The 23,114-nt window shown below is 43.2% G+C and overlaps 1 protein-coding gene across 1 annotated transcript in view; it reads left to right on the plus strand.

The window, feature by feature from the left end:
- sdc3 (syndecan 3) overlaps positions 1 to 23,114 on the plus strand; it is a 41,621-nt gene that overhangs the window by 13,129 nt on the left and 5,378 nt on the right. The window contains exons 2-4 of the mRNA XM_076878890.1: positions 17,625 to 17,718; positions 20,752 to 21,515; positions 22,406 to 22,592. Coding sequence (XP_076735005.1) covers positions 17,625 to 17,718; positions 20,752 to 21,515; positions 22,406 to 22,592 — 1,045 coding nt within the window. The remainder of the gene's footprint in view (positions 1 to 17,624; positions 17,719 to 20,751; positions 21,516 to 22,405; positions 22,593 to 23,114) is intronic.

A 23,114-nucleotide genomic window follows, 5' to 3' on the forward strand; every position in this document is an offset into this window, starting at 1 on the left:
TCCGCTAGTTTACACGGATGCTGACCACCTCGTTACTTTCAGACTCCACAATCACACTTTAATTAAGTCGGAGCCCACAGTACCAGGCGGTTACTGATCACCAATTGTTATACTAAGCAGTGTGTAGCTAATCTGTGCGTTAGACAATCATTCTCAAGCTATTAGTTACTTAAATACACCTCTTAATTAATTAGTCAGTGAGTAATGTTGCCCACTGAGAGATAAAGCTATCTTTAGCTGTAAAGAACAGTCAGAAATGAATGAGCATGGTTTCACTTGGAGCTTGTGATGATATTTGATTCAACAGAGGCTGAAGGGAGATAACACTGTCTGGTTGGCAATGAATCTTCCCCACCTGAATAACATTAAAGGCTGCGCTCATATCTGGCCTGTTAATCCTGGTTAGACGCTTATTTACAGCTACCTGCTGCACGCACGCATTAATTTTGCTAGATGTACCGTGCAGCAGTGGTTTCCTACTGTTTTGGCTGTTTAAAGGAATAGTTTGGGCTTTTGGGAAACACAAATGCTGGTTTCTTTCTAAAGCTTAACTTTGTGTTCTGTGTTGAGACTAAAGACTGTATGTAAAAGAAGGACACAGCCAGTCTGACTTCACGTTTTGGTTAAGCAAACTTTTATGTTGTATTTTATGTAGTGCTGTCAGCGTTAATCTTATTAAACTGATGTTAACGCCATAACCGCATTAATGCGGCAAATCTCCGTTAGCGAGTTAGCGCGGATCACCCCGTGCATGGGGTTGCGCGGCGCTAACGAGCTAACCGTGCAAACGCATTGATGCCCTGCAGCCCCACGCATGAGGTGATCCGATTGTCGTGTTAATGCGGTTATGGCGTTAACGTCATTTTAACGAGATTAATGCTGACAGAACTAATTTTATGTTTTTTGGAGCCACAATTAATGATATTTGAACAAAACTGTGGCAGCTAAGTAATTGGCTAAAGCTAGCTAGCTTAGCTGGCAAAGTAAACATACTGACTGTGTGTGAGAGCATCACACAAATAAATGCACCCATTTATCAGAACTAAAATATTTTAAAAAAATTACAAGTACCCTTATGTAGCCTTATGTTGTCCAACCTTAAAAATGACTAGATAGGAACCACAGACACAATCAAAAGTGACCCTTTAAAGCATACCTTTAAGCCTTGATGTAAACAAAAATCTCATGTCATCCAAAACCAAGTCATATCAGATGGCTGGATATACCTGAGCCTGGCTCTGCTGGAGGTTTCTTCTTGTTAAAAAGGGAGTTTTTCATTGCCACTATCACCAAGTCCTTGCTAATAGGGGATTGTCTTATTATCAGGGTTTTACAGTCTTTAACTTAAAATTTAAATTTAAAGCACCTTGAGGCGACTGTTGTTGTGATTTGGTGCGCTATAAATAAAATAAAATTGAATAAAAGGGGAAATTAGCTGTAGAGATGAAAATGTTTTTAGATCAGGCTCTAAGCTTGTATATTTGTGCTATAGAAATGGGTGTTTTATCAAGTAAGTCTAGGGTGATTGACTCACTTTTAAAGCTGATGACAGAAAGTAGCATGAAGCCTGGAGGCAGGCTCTGCCACACTTACATTATATAGTATATCTTGTATATCTTGTAAAGCTGATATCTTGCAGTTGAGAGATGTACCGAAGTTACAGACAAATTATTTGATTTTAACAGAACAGTGCAGAGCTGATCCAGTAAAAGTAACTTGAGGAAGACATATGTGTATTGATGGATTTTACTCTTGGCTTCAACTGGTTAATGTAACTGTCAATAAGAGTCTGATTTCGGTTTCCTACTCCTGACTTGCTGCTTTTAGCTGAGTGTAGAAAATCTCTAAAATGTCTAAATATGCTCAGAAAAACATGCCCCAAAGTTTTTTTCTTTGCAGTTGGAACGTCCGAAAACCCTCAAAGACACAAAGTATAGATTCAGGCCTATAAAATAATCAAACTGTAACATATTAAACTATACAACCTTGAAAACAGGATGTCCTTCGGAGTGCGAACCTGTGTCATTTTATGACCCTTTAGGTGTGCCCTGGTACTAAGAAGCACTGACGTACATGGCACCAAATATTGACTTTAAAGCTTGACGGGATTATACAGACAATGTTTTTGGATTATACACTGTACTTCCATCCTCCACTCTTTAATTTAACCACTTATCCAGCTTGTCGTCAGAGGTGAGCCTGGGCGTGGGGTGCGGTACTTCTCTGGACATGTCACCAGTCCATCCCGGGGCTAACCCGCTGCCATGTATTATCTGCTAAATTCAATATATCACCTGAAGGAAAGTATATGTAAACATCTGCCGAGACAACAGTATCCATTCACTGAAAAAAATCAGGACAAGCCAAATGTTTAATTTCTCTGTTTACTCGTTTCTTGAAGTCTTCTGACACTGATTTGTCAGAGCTAATCAGGAGCTCATGATAATTATCTGATTAGGTCACGAGCTTTCAGTGTGTGTGGCCCCTTTAAGGCAGAGACCACGTGCCGCTCTTTCCTTATCTCGAGTTCACTCCGCCACCAGATATCGCAACCTGCGTAATTAGTATTCGATATCGAGAGCTCTTATGATACACGGAGAATCAATCGCCTGTCCGGCTGTGCTGACAGGGACTTGGCCTGCAGGCACTGGCTGCGAGGCATGGGACCGGCTGTCTGCTCGCCAAAGTCGGTCAACCAATGGGGGGGAGCCAAGAGAGAGCAGCAAGGTCACCTGCTTGCCATTCCCTGCAAACAGCGATTTGTTTACCTCCCCCTGTGTGTGTGTTTCAGAGAAAATGATAGGCATGGCCATGATAATAATACTCATCATGCCCTCTGCTCACACACTCGCGAAGGTGCAGCTTTCCATTCCAGATTGAATTACACAGGGCTGATTGGATTTTTCTGCCCTGCATCAAAGACAAAAACACTCCTGTCTTTGTTCTCCGCCCTCCTGCTTCAGGGTCCATCCATCCCATCATTCCTCAGTCCTGTTCTTTTTTTTTTCCTCTTCGCAAATAATCTCCATTTCTCTCTGCCTTTTATGTATCGATTTTTCCTGCTTCTCCTTGTCGTTTGCCCCTTTGGGCTTCGTACAGTTGCGTGACAGTCATTAGCCTGATTACACAAGCTGCAATTATACGAACACACACAGATGTTGCCTTGTGATTCCCATCGCTGAATATTGGCAGAAACCTGATTCTCATCATCGTCGCCGGCTTACGTTTGTGTGTGCGCGCTTCGATTCGGGGCTGAGAAGAGACCATTGATTACCGTTTCTGTGTGTACTCCGAGTGCCCCCTCTCACCCTGTGCTACACAAAGGCATCATGGTCCGCGGGGCGCTCTCTCTCACACGCAGCCGCATTTCTGAGCCCTTTTGAAAAGTTCCTTAGAAACACGAGAAAAGTTTCAGCCACAGGCGCCACGCCCTCCCACTGGCCCTGCAGAAATGGGCCCATTGAGCTGGGCTATAATCGCACACACAGACACACACACTTATAAATCTGCATTCAGCCTTCCTCCTTCTCTTCTGCCTCTCTCCACCAGCACTTCGCATAAAGCGCCCACAAAAAAACGCCGCCATTGACCCAGCAGCCATCCAGCAGCATTCACTCACAACACTTCTCCAACCTAGCATCAATACACTCGATACACTCACCAACAAACACACACTCGCCGGCTCCCAAAACTTCTAATACACACCCCACGTAAACACAACAACAAGTACACTGTGGAGTGTGGGAGCAGCAGTTGTGTCAGAGTCTCAAGGCATTTCTGGCAGCAGGACAGTGACACACACACACACACACACACACACACACACACACACACACACACACACACACACACACACACACACTCAGAGATGCATGTTTCATAAGGTCATATATAATGGAGGAGATTTCCACACAGAGCGTGTGCCAGCCTTTAGATGGTCTTTAATCCTGTTGGATTGTCAGATTAGTGTAACAGCTGGGTCCTACGTACAGATATACATCTCCATCCCACAGTGTGTCACCCCTCCTCCCATCACACCGCTTACCCCGGCGGATCTGTGCGTTAGGATTCGTGTGTGAGTGCGAGACAGCCTCACAGCCCCCGTCCATTACAAGGTTTCAGCCCAGCGGATGTGTCACTATCACAGTCACGTGACTTTGACCCCAGTCTGCGGCGAGCTTCGGTGTCAGCTGTTTGCGTTGTCGGACGCTTTAAAGGTTAAACACACACTCCGTCTCCGAGGGCCGCTGCTCTTTTAGCCTCGATCAGCTGATCGCAAACATAAAGATTCTCTAAGATTTCAGTCTTTGTCTGGTTAATATTGATGGTTGGTAGCATGTCTGTTTAATGTCATAGCAAAAGAAAAAGAGCCGAAGAGCTACTTTATCAAAAACACAACAGAAGAGCAACTGGTGTATCAGCTTACAGTGCAGCCAAACAAACACAAGCTGTTATAATAGGAACTGAATGGAGCAGTTTTCCCACGGTTATGGTTAGCGCGCCCCTCTCTTACAAATAAATTGTTTCTTCTGACTATTTCACATCAAAACCCACCCAGTGTCTTCTAAATTGAACGTGTTTTTTTTTTAATGGTGGTTTTTCCATCGGCAGTAATATAATATGGAAGAGTAAACAGCAAACAGTGAAGCTGATATCGTGCCATAAAATTGGGATTACTTGCATGCATCGTTTCCTGTGAATCCCTGGTGCGTAGGCGGACCATCTGAACGCTGTGCAGGGATGACACACCTCAACAATAGAAACTACTGTAAAGAGATGAGAGGTAAATACAAGACGAGCGTAGCACCACGGGGTTTGCTGTGATCGACGTTAGCGCTGAAGTTGTGAGATTAATGCAGAAAACCAGATTGTGTTACATATTTTTTATCATTTAACGTGAGCCCCCCAGGCAGCCTTCCACCTAATGAGGATTAATTGTTTGGTTAATAATGAAAGCAAATGAATGATAACTGAGGTATACTGCGCATCTCCATACATTGATTCGGGGTCTTTTGCTCTGTGATAGATGCAGAAGCTGAATGCTGAAAGTCTGTGCATGAAATGCTTTTAAATTCAGTGATCCAGACTCATGATTTCCCTCCACAGTACACCTGTTCTGTCCCTGCAGCTCTCTGCCCCAGCCGCTCACTGTACCATATACCGTATTTAGCAAACGCACAACTTTCTTCTTCACGTAAATCATCTTTGTCCCTGCAACTCGGTGGAGAAGGAGATAATATTAGTGCTTGGATGCTTTTCAGCTGTGGTTTTGGTGCTGCGCTGAGACAGCTTTAGGGTCCAAGCAAGCTGGAATAACAAACTAGAGCCGGTGTAATGCCATCCTCCCACAGGTTTTGTGTGGGGAATGAATACGGCCGGCGCGGCTGCGATATGGACCTGCCACGGCAGCGCTATCAAGAATCTGATCAGCGGAAAGGAATATAAATATCGGAGAGAGGAAAAGGTTTTCACTCATTTCCTGGCTGTTAGACGTGAGCGTGTTTATAGTTTTTGCTCGATGGTTCACGTTCATTGGTCACAGCGAGCACCACACACGGGAAAAAGATCAGAAATGTGTTTGGCAAACGCGCTCCTGTTTCCACCTTCCCACTCAGAGCTACTTACAGCATCGTTACCGAGAGGATCCCTTTAAATAACAGTCGCATATTCAAAATAAGGCTGACAGCTATAAATGTCAGAGCCCGTTTTTGTTTCACAGCTTCACTTAGTCTAACGACTAACAGAACACATTTCTGTAATAATCCCCATTACGTCTGACTTTATCCGAGACACTGGGAGCCACTTCCCATCTCTTTAAACGGCTCATAAGAGTAAAATTGCTCAGCGGGTTTCCTCTTTGAAACAAAAAAGTGTTGCCTGCGTGTGCCCCCCCGCTTCAGCCGTAACTGTAAAGAATCTCTTGATGCCAAATAATAATTTGACTTTAAATTTAAAAGCATCATCTACTTTTTTTCTCTCTCTCTCTTGGCTTACAGTACAAAAAAGGCCCCGGGGATGAGAACGGGTGATTATTTTGAAGGAGAAACTAAAGCAATAGCAGTAAATACATTTTGTATTAGCACCATAGTTAAGAAATCATCCTAATATCTGCTGAATGGTGTGGGGAACTCCAGGCCTCAAGGGCCAGTGTCCTGCAGGTTTTAGATCTCAGCCTGGGTCAGCATACCTGAATCAAACGATTAGTTCATTACCTGTAATTTAGCCAAATTACAGGTAATGTAATTTACCTTAAATCAGCTGTGTTGGATCAAGGACATATCTAAAACCTGCAGTTCCCCTACCCAGGTTTAGACGATCAGGTATCACATCCTGATACCATGTCAGTAACAATCACAGCCACAACAATGCTCTACTTATTTAAAAAAAAACCCACTATAACACGCCTACGACTAAGGTGTAATCCCCTGTAATGTGGAATTTCAAGGTATTTCATTTGAAATTACAATGTAATTATATTTACCCCCACAAATACTTAAAGGTAGACCCTTGCTAGAATAAGGAGGTAACAGTCAGATTTTCACAGGAAACAAAGAAATAATTATACTATAAGTAAATCTGTGAAATTTTAAGTTGTGTGCAACTTCCTCATAACAATATTTCCCATCTTACATCATAAATTCGCTGCACTCCACTGTTATGGAGTGGATTAATCTTTAAGTCTATTTTTTTTATATTTGTATTAAATATTCATTGTGTTGATATGCATGGTGAATATTCTATTATTCAACTGTCCTTTTATTTTACCAACATAAATGTGATGTGGACTGTTCTCCCTTACCAGCTTACAACAAACAATAATACCATCAAAATCTGCAGGCCTATGTGACCGCTCCATAATAAGCCACAAACTGCACAGCATACTTACAACAGCAGATGGGGAAATGTTTGTTTTTCTGTAAAATTACAAAGAAATTTTGCATTATTTATTTTTGTCCTATAAAATACATGCACTACCTAATATTACTTAAACATTTCTTTACAGATTACTTACATTTACTTACATTGTAAGCCTGACTTGTAACCCAATTTTTCTAATGTACCTAGAAAGTATTTGTAGGTAAATACCCCAAAATTGATGCATTCAATGGTCATGGGGCCAAAAGCTCAGTCAAAAGTAGCACTGCCCATTTGTATGGAGCATCTATTGGTACCCAGACTGATCCGATTGTTTCATTATAGTTTTATTCACTTGTTTCCGTCAGTTACACTTTGTTTACTAAATCGGGGATGACTTGTGCACTGACATAAATTTATTTACAAGTAGAAAACCTGTAATTACAATATGACAGCGTGGCATGAAGGTGCCATAATTGGCGCTCACCCTCTGTGCGTGCTGGCTGACAATAACATAAAAGTAATGAATAAAAATGCACTTTAAATTACATTTTTTGAGATATTCTGTTGCTACATTGGGATGAAACGTTGATGCAGATCTGCTGACAGAAAGGTTTGAAAACAGAAGCGGCGCTCTCAAAGTTTCTTTGGTGGCAGGAAGTGTCACTTTAGTGTTATTTTAAGCTTTATTTACGGAAATGAAGAAGTACGTGTGCAACAATTGTGATAGAGCCACTCAGTACTAATAAGCCGTACAAACATGGGCTGTTGTATTGCACAAGGATAATGCCTCCTTTAAACAAAATGCGATAGACTCTAGTTGTATTTAGGTTGCTTTCATTGTCATACCTCATACCAGACAACCCAGATATAGACTCAATTCGCTCTGCAGTCTTCTCTCTTTTGTGCTTTTCAGTAAAAGTACCCACGCTGAATAAACGTCAGCTGGCTGTATTTTTCTCCACGGATGAAAAACGGCAATATGAGGTACTTCTTAAATGTCGCCTGGAGGTCCTCGTTCGACTTTCTAGCAAGAGAAAAATTCTGTTTCTGTTTAATTTCCTGCTATCACTTTATCAATTAAAGCAATAATGGAATCAAATAACAACTGTTTATTCCAAAGAAGGTAAAAATGAATAAATAAATAATTGCAATATGATGATCTAGATTCGTGTGTGACCTCAATTGTCGTATGGCGAGAGATGACGTCAGACTTTCAGCTGTGTTTGCTGCGTAACTGTTGTTTAATATTTACAAGCTCGGAGTCCAGCGCGATCAGCTCAGTTTAACTTGTGATGTCAGAGCGATGCGGACTCTCTAGAGCACAAGTAGAAAGCAAACAATGCCATTACCCATTATGGCGTTGTTTGCCCTACGGGGACTCTGTAAATAAAACCTCAGAGTTAAAAACCTCCAGGATACTACAGAGAAATATACAGAACAACTGCTAATGACATGCAGGGGTACTCTTGTGAGAAAGAGGTCACTTTATCGTGTCTGTGCCTGTGCCCAGGGGCCCCATTGTCTCATTGTGTATCTGTGAATCAGGAAGTATATTTAACCTTTTTTATATCAGCATCCTGGACTGAGACAGGATTTCTTTGACCCTCTTGGCCGTGGCGTGCAGGTGTTGGACCGTGTGAGCGCACCTGACGTCAGTGCTACAAGATACTGTCTCGACATTCGACCGTCTGCCTGTCTGTGTGAGTCTGTCTGTGTGTGTGTGCATGCATGCGTGTGTGTTATGAGGTGTCACAGAATGTGTGAGCAGCATGACTGTGCAGAGGCGTCTGTGCTAATCTCTGCTGAAGGTGGCAGGTGTCTTAACCAGGCCATCACCTGGTAACCTACTCACACTCACACACGCACAGACTGCCCTCTATCTCTCTTACATCTGACTGTAAGTGTGTTAGAGTCCAGGTTGGCTGCCTGCCCAGCTGGAAGAAGAGGAAGAGAAGGGTGGAGAATGAGACGAGGCAGAAAAGCAAGAGCTGGAGGAGAGATTAGAGGTCACTATTGACAGGGTCGGGGATCCACTCCGGAAAGGAAAGATGGGTGTGGAATCATACAAACGGTAAACAGGCTGCAGTTTTTCCTGTAAGGACGCATGTAGCCGGAGGGCATGTGCCAAGCAGTCTGACCGCTTCCAGGCAGAGTGATGCTAGTCTTCTGCCGGCGAACAGCTTGGCTCTGACCCTCCAGCTCCAACCGACGGGCTTCTGCAGAGGAGCAGACGCAGACATGGCTGTGAATCAGCACCTGCTTCACGAAGCTCTGCATCTATCTATCTATTAAACTGCAGGGAGAGTTGAAATACGGCTCACTGAAATCACTTTACACTTGATTTTAGGGCTGATCTGCGCCTCAAATGTCTGCCAGATGATTATTGTTGGTCATGTGGCACTTTGGTTCAGTTAGGACACCCACATAGAGGTAAAAGCATTCAGCGAGCGCAACAATAACACCCTTTCAGTTTTGCAACGTCGCGCTTCTCTGGTGCGAATATGAGCAACCTGGACTATAAGTGGAGCCTGAAATGCACGCCATTATTGAACACAAACATCCACAGTTCACATACAGCTAATTGCTAACACAGGAGGCAGACTAAGGAGGTGGAGGCAGCGGCGTAGCTGTGGGATACAGAGCCGAATGTTTATTTAGACCACCTAGTGTTAGAGAGATCTCATCAGCATAAACGATTTGGCAGTGTACTCAACATATGATTACATGATGGCACCGTGATTTCAGACTGCGCCCCGACTGTGTAAATATGATGAGTTGCAACACTAATGCATCAGAAAAGCTTTAAAAAAATTTGAACTTCCTGGCAGTTTGTTTACTGATCACTAACAAGTATCAGGGTCACAGAGGAATAGAAGTTAGAGCATGTTTTGCTTCAGTAAGCTGACATATTTGCCAGTGAATCCTGATATGTGGGCAGAGTTAGAAGCAAATGTTTAATTACAGAGTGGCACATACATAATCATCCAACACAGGATTTTCTGCTACAACTGGGATGTGTTAGTCAAGCCCATGTAATGCGATCCTTTTACCTCAGAAGTCAGGTCTCGGGGTGCCTCTGCCGCACGCTTGGTTCATCAGGTGACCCGTATGCTGAAAGGCTGTTGCAGGGCTGTGGATTCTAATCTGACCAGAAACATTTCATGCGTGTCTCTCCTCACTTCCCCACCTTCTACACTATCCAATTAATAAAGGCAGAAAAAGAAAAAAGAAAAATAAACGGTGAAGCTAGGAGTGACATCATACCAGTAATAGAAATGGAAAGCTGGACCTGGATTACAACACAACACCTGTTTTTTGTTTGTTTGTTTTTTAAAGCACTTGTGGCTTCTTTACGAATTGAGTCTGATCAGTGATTTGCTCATAGCTTAGCACGACTTAGCAAGTTTATTTTAGTTCAGATTACAAGTTCGATAGTTTTACTGCTGGTCACACTTGCTATTGCTGTCATATATGTATATATATATATATATATATATATATATATATATATATATATATATATATATATATATATATATATATATAATCTTAATAAAATAACTTACGCTTCCTCCTCACCTTCAAACTCATCTCCTGAACTGAAGTGTAATGCCGCTGAACAGTAGCTAACAAAGGCTAACAGTAGTTAACAGAGGTAAACACGAGCTAAAAGAGGCTAACAGAAGCTAACAGAGGCTAGCAACAGCTAACAGAGGCTGACTTACTCACCTGACTCTTTTTACAACCTCTTTCAGAGTAAATAACTTTTCTTACTGCACTTTCCCCCAAATAGGGAAAAACTCAGATAGGGCAGATATAGAGCCAATCCAAACAGTCATAGAAACACATCGGCTGACCGCTTACGTTTTGGGTTACAGTCTAAATTGAATGTTTTGATCTATTTTGGCTAACTAAAACATGTTTGTCCTACACTGTAGCTAAGATTATGGTTTTGAATTGGGAGGGGTAGAAAAACAGAATCTATTGACATTTATGGGGAAAAACCTTTACTAACATTAACATTAGTGTTTTTGCTTCTCTTCTTTTTTCTTAGCCACAAGTGACTGTATTTGGGCATGACGGCGGAAAGTCATTTGTGTCATCAGCTATCAGCTAATGCTAGGAAGCCAGATGTATCCCTAAACTCTATGAATGTAATGAACATACATGGATACCTTCAAATACTAAGTAGCAGACTATTAAGAAACTGTAGTTTCACTCAATGAAACTAAAGCACAAACTGTGGTGCACACTTCCTCAACACTGCACACATTATTAGTCAGATATTTCAGCTGAAATGCAGACAAACAAATGCAGATGAGAGTTTCAGTTCAGTGACTCAAACTTTAGCAAAGGTCAAGCCAAGGCTACCATCTAAAGCTTCCTGTGCTGTCTGTCACATTAGCACAGTATTTGAATCCTGAACAAAATTTCGATGGATGAGTTCCCTTTGGAAGGTTCGCTTAATCCTAAATGAACAGTGTGTGGAGGGGGGAGGACCAAATCTGACCAGCCTGTAGCATCCATTGTATTTCAGCCCTCTTCTTCTTCCGCACCATGGATGCAGTAAATAGAGGGACAGATCGAGTCTGTGGTACTGAGTTGGTGCCAGAAAGCAGAGGGAGTATTCAAATTATTTTTCACAGTTTGAGAGCTCAGAGATGCTGCGGCAGTTGGGAACATTCGGTCCGATAAAATCTCACATATTAAAAGGCACAATTAACGATTATTTCTCCAAAGCAGAGCAGGGCTGTGTGTGTTGTATCAGTAGACTAAAATGCTCGTGTGGATGCGCGCGTGTTTGTGCGAGGCATTGTGCAGCAGCCTCTCGGGTTACTGAGGAATGCATTTGAAGTCAATCACAATGAAGCTTTCTATCTGCAGAGCTAGCCTGAAGGGGATCTCCGAGCTGAACTGATCTCGACCACTCGGGGGAAAAAAAAACAAGAACCACAAAATCATCTTTGGGTCGTGCACATCTGGCAGAAAATCTACTGGATGTTTGTGTGTGTTAATTGATTTATGTGTAGGACCACCTCTGCCTCCCATTGTTATCTGACTTCCTGAAGCTTAGAATTAGCTGAGAGCTATAGACCCATTGTTCCTACAGTGAAAATGCGCACACACACACACCTGGTCTTTTTCTCCTGATCTAATTCTGGTACCTACTGGCTGCTGCTTTAATACTTTACTCCATACCTAAATTAAAAAAAGTGGAGCAGATTAGCTCCTGTGGATTTTCTGTATTAATATTTGTGAAACCACAGTATTGTTGGCTTAGGCATAAAATCCAGACTCTGTAGCTGTGCACACATGCATAGACAAGCTATAGGATCACATTTATGGTGCTAAACCTGATGCCGGCTTCAGATCATGTTTCTGCCTGACTAACTGCAAATGTTGCAACACCCCTCAAAGGACGCAGTAGGGTTGGCCTTGTGAAAACATGATTTTACAGCCCCTTAATGTCATTTTTTCTCCTGTTCTTTTTTACACGAGTGCATACATACATATATATATATATATGTATGTATAAAATTATATATTCCTGACGAGATTGTTTTAAAAATGACTCCAGCTGGCACCGCATGCCTCATAATGGCATTGCTTCATGCATTGCCAAAAACCAGGATTGCATTCACCTCGCAGATCCAGCTGAATATATAGCTGTCATCTTACAGTTTCCTTTTATAACGACTGGGAACAAAATGCAGCGGTGGAGGGAAATTAAGGGCACACAGATGATTTTGGCCTTAGGTTATGCGTGCGGTGGATGGGGAGCTCGTTGCGTCTCGCTGTGGTTGGTTAGCTATGTGGTGCAGGCTGAAAGTACAGCTGTTTATAGCTCCCCCGAAACACAGGCGAAATGCAGAGCTGCCCCCCTCTTCCAAAAGAAAAACCTGTAAAAAACACACACCCACACTAAAGGTCCGAGGAGCATTTATGTCTGCATGTACGTGCGCACCACACCACAGACAAAACCTGTGATTACACTGGTCCAGACGCACACTCAGTGTAATTACATGCAGTGACGCACGGCTGCCCGCCACGCTGTGAATTCGCACATATTGACTCACAATTTAAGCATGTCGAGGCACCGAGGTGGATTTTATATTGCTCCTAAATGTTGGGATAAATGTAGATGATGCACAACTAAACAAACAGGGGCTCCACAGCTGTACTCCTGGAGTCCTGGAGGTTGTTGATTGCGCGTGTGTGTGTGTGTATGTGTGGACCTGTAAATGGGGCCCCTGGGGTGGGCTCTGGTGCCGCCCTCAGGGGCGGGGTGTGTTTATTTAAGTATCTGTGTGTGTGTTTGTTATTTGGCAGTCATGCTGAATTTAGGGGGCTAGCCTCGAGATAAGGAATGGAGTTTAAGATGAAAGGAAAGTGGGGCGAGGACAGGGAGACACTGGCACGGAGTTTGTGGATTCAGGGGGAGGTGAAGGGAGGCAGAAAGGGGGGAACCGATAGAGGGGGAGAGCCTGAGGAGGAGACTGATGGTGGGGCTTCTTTTTTATAAAGTTGTTTTTTTGACGTTACATAACACCTTTGCTTATGTAGTTAGAGCTCTCATACGTGCGTGTGAGGGTGTGTGTGTGTGTCTGGTAGCTTCTCACTGGGAGATGGGAATTTCTGTGAAAGGCAAAGGTTGCCCATAGCAACGGCCTTCATTGTAAAAGTGATCCTTGGAATATAGCACACACACAGATACGAGAAAGACACATTTGCACCCTGCTCACACTGGTGTGTCTTTTTTTGGTATTTTCAGTACTGTCCGGGTTTGACATCTCCAGGCCTTCACACACACACACACACACACACACACACACACACACACACACACACACACACACACACACACACACACACACACTTCTCAGACCAATCTCCTCACTGTGTCCGGCCTCCAAACAGCTTTAAGTCAATTTTATTTTCAGGAGGTACATATAGCGTTTCAGCTCCACCTCATGCTGTGATGTGATGGACTGAGATACTCGGGTCTCTAGATTCCATTATGCTTTTATTGGCTTTTAAAGGCATCAGGTTTCCTCTGTCTGGAGCCGGGGAGGAGCCTGTGCTCCTCTGTGTGTGCACAATTAGCATCACACTGGCTGGCAAAAAAAAGGGAAAGAAAAACAGCTCTGCAGGCCCTGGGGATGGGCTTAAGATTGCTGAAGAGATAAGTTTGCTTTGGTCAGATTTTCAGCAGAAGACTGACTGTTTTCCAATACCTGGAGCAAAAACTAAACCCTTTTTAGTCATTGGATTATTGCACTACTTACTGTTTGCTACTGAGCTCGGTCTGGGCTCAAAATATACACGACGTATACACGTTGGAGGAAGCGTTAAAAAGCTTTGCGCTCCGTTACTCCAATAAGCGTAGCAACAGTTCTGAAGTATTTAAGAAAACATCCTCTTAAGCACATTTATGATCTTTTTTTATGCCAGCAATGCACTGATTGACTCTACAGTATAACATCAGTATACATCAGCGTTTCTGGTCTGCTCCGTTTTTGCGCTGAGAGCAGATCATCCACTTATCTGAAATTTGGTGGGTTGACCCTCAGCGCATCCAGGTCTTTGGGAAAGATGCCAGACCTCAAAATTGGGCCTGATTTGTGTTTGTGTGCTATAATAATAAACTAGTGTAAAGGTTGTAGTGTAAATATTGCCATTTTTACATTCATTCAACACTTTCTCACTCCCAACTCGTCCAATATTGATCCCCTAGAAAGCTTTTCATCATATTTTAACACACGGGATAGGCTGCTTCCCTATTTGCCTTATTTCCCGAGATACTTAACTTTCATTTTGGACTTCAGTCTTTGGTCACCGTTTGGTTTATGCACAAAAAAACTCGGGGGGGGGGGGGGGGGGGGGGGGGGTTAAATACCCTTTTTGACGATATGAAACCCATCCCAGAAGGGAATCTTCAGATGTTGAACGCTTCTCTGCAAGTTGAAAATTATTGTCGAAGAATCACTTGAGAAATGTTTATCACGAGCAAATCACCAAATCATAACAGCAGTCACCTCAAGGGGCTTTATGTTGTAAGTTAAAGATGCTACAATGATGGGGCAAAAACCACAACATTCATATGGCCAACTATGAGCTAGTACTTGGTGACAGTGGAAAGGAAAAACTCCCTTTTAACAGGAAGAAACCTCTGGCAGAACCAGGCTCTGCTGCCACCAGCTGGGAGCGAGAACAGGATGTCATTTCGCGTTTATGGCCAACAATTTTGCTGTTTTAATTCACTCACATAGCTGCTCTCATCAGTTTCATTTTCACACAGCACTGCAGCTGTTTTCAGCAAAAAACAGAAACAAAACTCAGATGAATCTTAAAAATTAGAGCCCGACTAATATATTGGCGGGCTGATATCATCAGCCGATATTAGCTATTTGCCGATCAGCACATAGCAAATGTTGGGAGGATCTGTTTATGTTTCATGTGTCTGACAGGAAAAAAAATATCAGCCGATATAGTAAAATATTAGATTTTAAAATCACCTAATATCACTATCGGTTCTTAAATGGTATATTGTTCAGGCTCTGCTAAAAATCCAAAATGCTGTAAAACCGTGGTAGTGACTGATTGGAGCATTTGGCAGTTAAAGATCCAAATAATTCAATTTACAAAGCTGTAAGCGGAGTCTTTATTGGACTTCATCATGGCCAGAAGCACAACTCCTCATGCTAATGGTCCTTTACGCCTGCTTGATATGCAAATAAGCAAATGTTTGCCAGCAGTGTGAACACATCGACTTGAGAAGCAGATAAAATCTCGGTTGCATTGGCCTCTTGTTCAGCTGCCCCCAAGTAGCAGAATCTCCGTTACAGAAAATTACATCTTTTAACAAACACACACAATGCAGTACGTGTTTAAATCGTTGGAAGATGGTTTTAAGTAAACGCTTTAAGATATTTAGCATAAAAACAGTTTTTGTCAAAATGAAAGGGACTCGGCTTCGATGTGAACGATCCAACTATTTAATCATTGAAAAAAACAGGTAAAATATTTAGCATGTGAATAAAAGTCAGTATAGAAAGGCGGTCTGTAAATATTTGACTGGACGTTCCTGACTGTGCATAAACACCTCTGTAGGTTGAATCTATCTTTGCACTGCAGCGCGTGCGGCATCTCTTAAGTGCATGCACTCGATAGCAGCATTAGTTGACCCTGTGTGATGGGAAAAATCTCTGAGTGCTAAAGTGTGCGTTTAAACATCGCACGGATGTGGGATTCAGGTCGAGAGAAAGGGATGAAGGAAGAGAGAGAAGAGGAGGAGGGATCAGCCTCAAAGTGAACGGAGGCTGAGGTCGTTCACTTCAGAGATTCAACCCCTGAATGATCCCTCACTAATCTCCCCTACCTGACCCCGGTGGGGGTCGGCGTGCTTGTGCTTCCTCCTCGCGGGCTGACGTGGAGGAGGCTTGGATTAAGCTGGAGTGATGAGAAGGGAGGACGCTGTGAAATGATCTGCAAGACAGTTATGAGCACATTTCAGACAGGGTGTGTGTGTGTGGGGGGGGGGTGATATTTTTCACCTCCGAGCCACATAATTATTTTGAGATAGCGATAAGTGATCTGCGGACAGTTGTGATCCTCTCAGGCCATTCATCAAACTAAACGTTGTCTCCCGTTTTACATTTTTGTAGACTGAATAGATTTTTGGGTTTTAGACTGCTGACGTATCTCAATAGTGTCTGATTGATTTCCATTAAAATTTGGTGCAGACATTCACGAGTCTGTAGGAATAAACTTTAGAAACTTTCGTGATTTTTAATCGGTCAGATGCTTTTGCCAGCTCTGTGTCACAGCAGGCAGGAAGCACTGGTGTCATTTTCCTGCTCTGGTTGCTTGAAATGTGCCTGCTGCTGCTGGCCTCCGTTCTCAGTAATTTTCAAACCGTCGTATTTGGACTGCCGCTCAGACAAAACAAGCAATTTAAAGATATCACGTTTGCTTTGTGAGTGTAAAAATGAGTACTTCCTATCATTTTAAATACCGAACACTTCATATTGAAAAATATTACCCTATTAATCCGTAATGGAATGAAGTTCAGAAGTTAATTGCTTTCCTTTGCTTTGCTGCTTTACGGGCCGAGCATCACTTGCAAATGACACATACATCCACACATGTGCAATAACACTAAGTGCAATAATCTTTTCTGGCATCGTTGTATTTTTACTCAGTTGTATATAGCATTCGTATTCTATTTTTATCTTATTGTATATTTTTATTCTATTTTATTCTACTGTATATAGTATATTATTTTATTCTATTCTGTACAGCTGTGTACTGTATTTATTCTTATTGTATTCTAATTTTTGCGTCATAACTTTTGCACTGTCCACTTCCTGCTGTGACAAAACAAATTTCCCACGTGTGGGACTAATAAAGGTTATCTTATCTTATCTTATACGCAGAGACAAAATGGAAACCCCCACCACCACCACCCGCCCACCCCCTTCTTCTCTCCTTAAAAGCTTTGATGTTCCACTGCCAAAATCCCAGCTTTAGATCAACTCATTAACTATGCTCCTCCATAGAGCCACAGACAGACAGATGTTCCCCTGTCCAACATAATGCAGCTGCACCAGACAACTCTGTGTGTGTGTGTGTGTGTGTGTGTGTGTGTGTGTGTGTGTGTGTGTGTGTGTGTGTGTGTGTGTGTGTGTGTGTAATCTGCAAAAGTGGTTTCTCTTTCAAATGAAATGACAAACTTCTCAGTCATCTGTAATCTCTCTGTCTAACAGGGACAGAAGTGGTCGCTGCCTATCGATGACGAAGGGTCGGCGAGAGATGAATTTTACGACGACGAGGATCTCTACTCGGGCTCTGGCTCTGGCTGTAAGTGTATATATATATATCTATGTGTGTGTGTGAGGTTACACACTCATGCCCTGGTTCTTTCAGACTCAACAGCTGTCGGGTTTCAATCTGCTGACCCCGAAGACCCCCACAGTCCCTCCTCTATTCACCAGACACACATGCGTGGAGGCCATGCACACACACACACACACACACACACACACCCAAAGTCACACCACATAAACATGCCGTGTGGCTCGACTGAGAAGTTCGGGAACAGATTTATTAAGAAAATTCCTCAGACACACCCCTTACAAACAAGCACTAACTGAAGCTCAGTTCCCCGAGATCTTATTTACTCTAATCAGATTACAGTCCATGCAGATTAGACGATCACACGCACACCAGCGTGTCGCGGGCACCTATGTGCGAGCGTGCGGCCCGTGCTCGAGCCGGGCTGTAGGAATTACCTACTTAATGTAAATCACATTGCTGTAATTCAGGTTGATTTTCTGATCTTGCTGTCGAAGCTTGAGCGCGGCGCCCCTTATTAAGCATGACTCATTGAGGGCTGCCCTCAGTTCGGGCGCTGCGCTAGTGGCGAGCACGCTCAAAATAAATTACCATTCAAAGCAGGAGAGTGTAGCAGAGGCACCCCCTGTGGCTGAAACAGCAGCCTGGCAAATTGCTTAAGCTCAAACCGAACTACAGAGCCCAAAGAAAGGGCTCGTTTTTAACAGGCAGATGTTCATTTTGTGTCACAGCTGCTTCAGAGCCATCCAGTTTCTTTCTTTCTTTCTTTTTTTCTTGTTGTGGTGTCTGATGTGTTTAACAGAAGCTGCATTGTTGGAGTCCATATTTCGATATCCTCTCCACCTCCACTACAGCCTTCGTGTTTTTGTGCCTGTAAATTCAATTTGTTTCTCTTTCAACCCAAAGAGCTTCACTGCTATAACAGAATGAAAGGTGGGGTGGAGTAATAGCATTATGAGATTTAAAAAGAAAATGAATCACTCTTCTCTTCTCTTCTCTTCTCCAGGTTTTTAACACAGCTGAACTCGTAATTTGCAGCAGTCGTTCTCGTGTACACATTGTTAAGTTTCTGCTGTCAGACAGCTAAATGAGCAGAAAATGGCGATTTAATTGGGGTGCCAAGTCATCATTACATTCACTATTTTATAAGCGATTTAAAAAAGCAACCAAAAAAAACCAAACAAACCAAACATAGTTAAGCACTCTCTGTGTGTGCTTTTGTGTTGCTGACATTTAAAGGAAAGATGGAGGCGGAGACACTTGTACTCATAAATCCCAGTTTGTTTGTTAGCTGGCTGTGAAAAAAAAGCTGAATGATGCTTTTTGTAGTTCTGCAGAAAATCTTTCCTTAGCGTTTAAAAATTACCGAAGGGATTATTGATGAATAAAGCAGATAGCTGCATGTGTAGTCAAGGACAAATTAATTGCTGCTTAAGAGCTGGGGATGATGTCATGATGGTTGCCCAAGCTTGGGGTTCCTCAAACCTCAAATGGTTGGCCTTGGAGTCTGAAAGGTGGGCAGTTTACCAGGGAAGGTGTATCTTAATAAAACATATTAACGTGCTGCATTATGGAAAGCCTTTGGTTGAGGAGCTTAGTTCCAGCTTCATGTGGAAGCCTTACAAGTTTAGACACGATGTCACCATGTTGACTTGTTCCTGCAACGTCATAATAAATGTTGCTCTAGGATCACGGTTGCTGTTGACTGTAAATTATGGGGGTGGTTGTAGGTTGATTAGTGTGTGTGATTCATCCAGGAGACTGGGGCTCATCTCCCATGTGAGTTACCAGTGCAGACTTAGCTGGGTTATTCATTTATTTATTTTCAGTTTTCGCTTGCAGTTTGGTTTAATTTAGGCAAAATGATAGTTTAGGTTAAATTAAGCCCTTTTTGCTATGTTACCCACCTGCTAGGACGCCTTTCAGAAAACTCTGAAGGCAACTTTTGCCACATTCTCTTATTAAAAGCTATAAAAATACAACAATGTGAATGCTGTCTGTTTTGGTGATGGTCCTTGGTACTGCTGCACATACTGCAAACCTTGGTATCGATCCGATACCAATTAAATACAGGGTGTTGAATGATTTATGAGATGAATTAGCATCAATTTTCAAATTTTGAACAGGTTTTAATGATGAGTAAACCACTGTGATTTGTACTTTCCACAATACTTAGCTAACAAAAGAAAAAAAACACTCTTTCAGCTTCTATTTTGAAACAATTTTAAAACTTTTTTGGACATCAGGAGTGTAATTGTGCCCGCCTCTAAAGCATTTCGGTTTATCTTCCGTTCTCTTCCAAGAAAATAGTTTATTAAGCATAAAGCTCTTTGAGCTACATACTGAAGTTAGACGGTAGAAACAAAGTATCAATCCAGTCCAGTACTGATGCATATTTGATATCGGTACTATGGATATTTGGATCGATCCCGACACCTCTTGCCTTCGAGCAGCGTTAAACCTGTGTGGCTGCAGCTTCAGATATTACAGATAGTTAAAGACATCATTCTGCTCGGTGCAACTTCTGTGATCATAGTGGATCCTGCGGTGATGAGGCATACAGTATTTAAGCATTGATTTTCAGTGATTTTCAGATGTGATGACATGCTTCGCCATTCTTAGGCATGACAGGATTAATGATGCTGCATGAAGAACAGCACAGCCGTATCAGACCTTGTATGCTCCTCTCTTTCTTCCATTACACATCTCTTCTTATTTTCTACTGCAGCCCATCAAGTAAGCCATCAGGGGAACTTTAGGTATTAGGGATATACACCGGGGACACCTGTTAGGGACGATGCAATCTGCTGGCTGAGTAAGACTAATCAGATTAAGTGTCAGAAGTGTCACTAGAGAGTAAACTACTGAGTGTGAAGTGAATGAGCCAGCAATAGTCTCAGTTTCTGATCTACTGTTATCTGTGTGTGTGTGTGTGTGTGTGTGGGTGGGCGGGTGGTGGCTTGTGATGGAGTGACTGTGTCAAATTTGACTCAAATTCTTGTCTTATTTCATTTTTTGTTCTAATTCTCTCCTCTTCAGTTCCTGAGATCGGTATGAGGCCAACATCAGTAGCTGTCACGTTCACCACAGAGGAACCCCTACTTCTCTCCACCACCCAAGCAACTGACCTCGCTCCCTCTGCACCGCCTGCAGCAGAGCCTAGCCCCAACCCAGAGGACCCGACGACCACCCCTCTTCTCACTGAAGCTGAAGGAGAGAGCGGCGTGTTCTTGGATAGGGACCTGGAGAGGGAGAGGGAGCTGGAGCGGGAGCTGGAAAAGGAGAGGGAGAGAGAAAGGGAGAGGGAAAGGGAGCGTGTCCGAGAGATGGAGCGAGAGAAGGAGAGGGAGAGAGAGAGGGAGAGGGAGAGAGAGCGAGAGAGGGAGAGAGAGAGGGAACGTGAGAGAGAGCTGGAGAGAATCCGGGCCGCCGCCAAGACCACTGCCGCGCCTCGGTCCCCTGCTGCCGTTCCTATGTTCACCACCAAACCTGCAGCCAGTCCTGCTGAAAGTGCAGCGCCCTCTGCTGGTTCAGATGACCTGAGCGCCACAGAAGAAGAGGAAGACATCTACCTTTCGCCAGAGCCCAGCTTGCTTTACCCAGGATTCACTGACGTAACCACTACAGAAGAAGACATGTCCATCACACCAGAGTCAACCCCTGAGCCCACCACAGCTGCAACAACCACTGCTACCACTGTCAAGACCAGGACCCCCTTCAGGCCCAGGGTTCCCATGATGACAACGACTCAGGCGGTGCCAACAGAGAGGACGACCCGCCCACAGCAGCCCACAACAACACAGGTAGGACTCAGCTCATGTCAGGCAGTATTAGGCAAACGAGATGAAAAATGTTCATTTGTGAACTTCGGGACTTGTGATATTTATTTAAACCTGTATAGAGTTACCCTCGCTGGTTCCTGCTGTTTCCACTCTTTATGCAAAGTTAGGCCGATCACTTCTGGGCTCAAGCTGCCAAATCTAACAAACAGTAGTCTTAGTGTCCTCATCTCAGACTCAAAAAACAAGAACAGCATCCACAACATCAGTGAGATGCTTACTTGATCTGTGAGCTCAATAAACACTTTACTGATGAGTTTATCGCTTCAATTGCTGGTTGAACGTCTTGTTAAATGTAATTCCAATTTTCTAAAATATGGTTCAATTTTAGAGGCAGAAAGGAAGAGATGTCATCTCCCTCATTCAGACTGTCACATTCAGTTTCCTAAAATCAAGACGGTAAAGACCAAAATGCTCAACTTGAGGCTTCAAAACATCATGTGGCATCATGCTGTTACTGCTCTTCCATCTTTTAAATACAGTTTATGGTCCAGTAAACCGTAACGGCTCTTCTTCTAACTGCCTCTTCGTTATTCGAGACCAGAGGCATTTCTCTGACACATGTGCTTTTGGTTAATCACAGAAACTGCATTAAACCACGATCCATTTAGATTTTTCTGGTTTTCCACATATAATTAAGCTGCCAGATTTTGTGCGTATACTGGATGGGTTGGACAATCTGCAGCTCTCTCCCATCCTAATATACAGAGGCTCATTGTTTTAAAGGCGAACATGTGCCATGGAAAGTTCTGTGTTGGTTTGGATGCGTTTCAGTGCAGCGGCTCTGTGGGGGAAATGGGATTACATCAAATTTAAGTTTCCTCATTGGTCTCACTTTCTGTTCCCCATCTCAGGAGGGCACCAACGAAGTGGGTGCTGCAGGACCAAGTGGAGATTATGAAATCATGGATGGACGCCGCAATAATCTTGGCAGCGAAATGGCGGGTGGACCTGATCTTATCGGCAACTCTGTGGACGGAGGCAGCTCCGCGGCCCAGCTGCCGCAGAAGAACATCCTGGAGAGAAAAGAGGTCTTGATAGGTAAGATTATCCATCACTAAAGATCATGAAAATGGCTTCCATGTGTGTCGTGTCTGAATTCGAGCCCTTTTCATCCACCTGTCTGTCTCTGAGCATGTCTTCCTAATCACCCCTTAGACTGGCAGAACACATTTCCCAGTTGCCTCCTGTGTTCTTTCCCTGCTTTCAGGAAGCTGCTCTGACAATCTGGCATCACCTCGCATTCACGTAGTGCAGATTCATCACCATAACAGAATGTCCTGCTTAGCCCCGTTTGACCCATTGAGAACAAGAGATCCTCTTCTCGGGTTATCCAACCCCTCCTTTCCCCCCCTATTTTTTCTCATCCTTTTCCCCTTTGGCTAAATCCAGTTCCTTTTCAAGTGCCCCCTATTCCTCATCCCAAAGAGCTGTTGTTGAAAAGAAAGGAGCAGCCAATTTGCCTGACCTGACTGGCTCTCTGTTTCTCCTTCAGCCGTTCTGATTGGTGGACTTCTGGCTGTGGTTTTCGCTGATTTCCTGTTCATCGGTAAAGAGCAGGAG

This window comes from Maylandia zebra, linkage group LG22 (genome assembly GCF_041146795.1).
Source record: "Maylandia zebra isolate NMK-2024a linkage group LG22, Mzebra_GT3a, whole genome shotgun sequence".
Lineage (NCBI taxonomy): Eukaryota > Metazoa > Chordata > Actinopteri > Cichliformes > Cichlidae > Maylandia > Maylandia zebra.